The following is a 4,239-nucleotide window of genomic DNA, read 5'->3' as shown; positions in this document are numbered from 1 at the left end:
AGATAGATATAACATCAAATCCTCTATTAACCAGTGCACTTGATCAGCTTTTTGTGTTTATGTATAAGGTATTTCCAATGTCAAGAGCAGAGAAAGTCTAGTCATGAGTGCATCTGATATTAACCAGCCTGATCCATTTGGAGCTGTACCATTTAGAATGTCAGGTGAGCTCTAGACTGAACTGATAAATTATTAACTTGTTAAACCTTTGATGATGAAAGTGGCAAGTTTCTTAGTGATTGAGAAAAATCAATTGCCAGAATTATTCTTAATTCAGAAATTAAATAATACAGATGTCATATTAGTGAAACTTAGGAATAAGAGAGTTTATAACATAGATCTCAAATTGATGAAGCTTGCGGAATAAGAGAAATTAAAATATAGATGTCAGATTGAAAATAAGCTTTTCATGCTAAATCTACTTTTAAAGAAAATCTCTAAAAGTAAGGTTTTTAGGTAGAAATGCATGTATGAAAAAAAGTGTAGAGTATATAGAAATAGATAGACATCCAAACAGATAGATCACGTTTCTGGGCATTTAAAGTAAAATGTTTGGAATCTGTAAAACCCTCTTAAAATCTGGTATACATTGAGTTCTTTACTGAAGCCTTCACCACACAACTATAAACATAGAGATATGTTTATTGTTTTTACTTTACTAGGCTACAGTTTTTAGAAATTGTTCCATTTTTTGCTGCTTTCCTCAAACACACTAAAAGAATCAAATAACAGAGGCAAAAACTTGGCAGTTATACATACTTTAATGTTAAGGAAGTTTTCCTTAGTATCAGGAAAGCTCAGGTTTTTCCCTCCTTAATGGTTATTCATTATGATTATTAAATAATTCATATATTCATAGACACATCAAATGTTATTACTAATAAAGAAAATTACCATTAGAAATTCCAATTTCAGGATTTTTCAGCTATTTTATAAATAAATATTTATAAATTAATTTTATTTCTGCATCTTTCTTATAGATTTTAATCTATTGACTAACTGAAATATCCAAAACCAATCAGCGAATAATTAATTATTTTATCTCAAGACTTTTCAACATCATATAATTGTACTGAATTTAGAATAAATTTATTATTTGGTCACTTCAGTAAAAGAATAAAGTTTTTGTTTTGAAACCTACCAAACCCATTTCATGAGAAAGCCTATTATGATCGTAAAACTTGGATTCAAATTATCTGTAAAACGTTTTTATTCAGTTTGACTAATATACAAATAACCTTTCTAAAGCAAGATAGATGATGTTTGGTAAAGACTGAAATTTGTAGAAGAAATGTGAAAATGAAAAGTGAGTTATTTTAAGAAGTGATAACTTATTTTCAGCTGCTGTGCCACATAATTTGAGATTGATTATTCAAAGTATGTAAACCTGCATGTACATTCTGGAATTTATTGGGAATCTAAAAATATATAGTGATCAGACTGAATGACTAGCTTCAGTGAGTAATAGTAATTCTTGTTTGTATGTGGAATGTCCTATAGTAAGTAATAGTAATTCTTGTTTGTATGTGGAATGTCCTATAGTAAGTAATGGTAATTCTTGTTTGTATACAGAATGCCCTATAGTAAGTAATAGTAATTCTTGTTTGTACACAGAATGCCCTATAGTAAGTAATTAGTAATTCTTGTTTGTACACAGAATGCCCTATAGTAAGTAATAGTAATTCTTGTTTGTACACAGAATGCCCTATAGTAAGTAATAGTAATTCTTGTTTGTACGTGGAATATCCTATAGTAAGTAATAGTAATTCTTGTTTGTACACAGAATGCCTTATAGTAAGTAATAATAATTCTTGTTTGTATGTGGAATGTCCTATAGTAAGTAATGGTAATTCTTGTTTGTATGTGGAATGTCCTATAGTAAGTAATGGTAATTCTTGTTTGTATCTGGAATGCCCTATAGTAAGTAATAGTAATTCTTGTTTGTATGTGGAATATCCTATAGTAAGTAATGGTAATTCTTATTTGTATGTGGAATGCCCAATAGTAAATAATGGTAATTCTTGTTTGTATCTGGAATTCCCTATAGTAAGTAATAGTAATTCTTGTTTGTATCTGGAATGCCCTATCATAATTGGTGTTTGTTTTTAGTTAAATTCATGAGTGAATAAATATATATATAAAAATGTAAAATAAAGGAGATTTGGAATGTTTATTTTATTATATATATTGTTAGAAACTTTTATGCTAAGTATTGCTTTGTTTTTTATATTTTACATGGAAAAAAGTTAACAGGTGCATAGAAGGTCAAAAAAATATAATGTTAATGTAGTGTGGCTCAGGTGATAACCTTATCATGTTATAAGCACTGTCTAAGGTATGTCAGAAAGTACTATTTACAGGCGTGACTATTATTTTGTTCATCATTACAAGCAGCTCCAGAAGTATCTTCACGTTCTGTTTCAGTGAATACATTGTATGTTTTGCAAGGAATAAAATAATATAATTTGTGTTAATATAAGTACTTCTAAGATTGGTTATTATAAGCCAATCTGCAGTAACAGTATTCATATTGTGTGTTCTTAGACAGTGTCATTTCAATTCAAATCTTTCATTCAGTTGAAAACTTTGTTCTTGTTGAATATTATTTACTTAAACTTTTTGTTACTTTGGGTTTTCCCCTTGTTTGAGTATGATTGTCAGTAATCTTATCAACTACAATTTTTGGAATGCCTAACCACTGGCTCAACATTTGACTGAAGAACCAATTGTAATTATTAAGGTAATGGTCAGTGACTAATATCTGAAATGGAAAGAGATGAAATACAAGATTTTAGCTTGTTACATGTACATCAGTCATTCCATTTAAAGATTGAAAATTATTCCATATTATTAGAAACTAATCATGTATGTGCCAACGTGTCAAGGTTAATCTGTTGAAGTAGGGCAATTCAAATCAAATTCATACAATAAAGCAGTGAAGTTTGTTTTTTTTGTTATTATGTTTAAAGTTCAGCTAGAAATTTATTCATGACATTTGTCTGGAGAATGTTTCAAATGTCTTGATTCTGACAAGTTGCTTGTGAAATAGCTGGGAGAGTAGTGTGTAATAGTAGATGCATGGCTTTTTAACACCTAGGTTGAAGGCCTTTATTATAGTTTCCATAGAGTAAGTTACACATGTGCAAGTGCATATTTAAAAAGCATTTTTAATATTCAAGCATTACTTTACCTCACATTGGCTCATCTATATTCCATTAGGTTCTAGACAGTTAGCAAAGAAAATGCCTCAACTACTGGCAGAACGTGCGTGTACTGCTGCTGATGGAGGTATATATAGTTTTATATACACATCTTTGATTTTTATGTTATCCATCATGTAAGACAGTTGTAAATGATGTGAGAATCAAGTTTTGTGATATTGTGTGGAATTTATTTTTAAACGTACATTATAGTTCCTTATCTTTAAAAATAAAAGTTTCATTTTTTAACATAAATTAGGTTTTTATGCTGATAATAAGGATCCAAGTAATGAATTAACTGAATTATTAAAAGAGGAAATGTCCTTTTTTTCTACTAGTCTTTGACTTTTATGAACTGAAATTGATTTGTTTTAAATAAAAAGGATCTGTCTCCTCTTCCATGGATGTATTGGCTTCAACATGTGCTTTGATGTGGTTATGTAATGTTTGTTGTGTTTCTCTAGGGTTTTAATTAATAGGTAGAAAATCTAGTTGTATTATGACAAGTCTAATAATAATTTGAATCTGTTATTGATGAAAGTATTATATGTACCAGTTTTACTAGTTTCTCAGAAGAGTTGAGAGTTGGGGAGTTTTCAGAAAAACTTGGATAAGTAGTCAGATGGAGAGCAAAGGCTGTATAAAGTCTATTTCCATAAAATGTTTTGCTTATCCAATGAACAGGACAAAGATTGGCTTTCTGAAAAATTAGAAAAATTATTTAATTTGGGGTAATGGATCCCACTTATTGTATCAGACATTTAAACTTTTTTTAATTATTTTTTAATCATTTAAAGGTTGTTATATCAATTTTGAAAAAAAACATTCAAAAAGTGCAGTTACTATTTGTACAAATAGCTTTATGTGTATATATATAAAAAATTTATATAATTCTCAATGAAATTATGTCCAACAATCGAGAAATGCCCATTGTTCCAAAAGTAATATTTCAACGTTTCAGATAGAAAGTAGTCAGTTTTTTTTGTTAAAGAGACATATGCGTGTTTATATGTTTGTATGTATATATATATATATATAT

The 4,239-nt window shown here is 28.7% G+C and overlaps 1 protein-coding gene across 1 annotated transcript in view; it reads left to right on the top strand.

Annotated features, from left to right (window-relative positions):
• The window catches only part of LOC106461676, a 73,344-nt gene that overhangs the window by 59,995 nt on the left and 9,110 nt on the right, over positions 1–4,239 (top strand). Inside the window, exons 15-16 of the mRNA XM_013921521.2 lie at positions 69–164; positions 3,220–3,288. Coding sequence (XP_013776975.1) covers positions 69–164; positions 3,220–3,288 — 165 coding nt within the window. The remainder of the gene's footprint in view (positions 1–68; positions 165–3,219; positions 3,289–4,239) is intronic.

Source organism: Limulus polyphemus, unplaced genomic scaffold (genome assembly GCF_000517525.1).
Source record: "Limulus polyphemus unplaced genomic scaffold, Limulus_polyphemus-2.1.2 Scaffold1009, whole genome shotgun sequence".
Lineage (NCBI taxonomy): Eukaryota > Metazoa > Arthropoda > Merostomata > Xiphosura > Limulidae > Limulus > Limulus polyphemus.
Note: the sequence above shows the minus strand (reverse complement) of the source record. Positions and strands in the feature narration are given on the sequence as shown.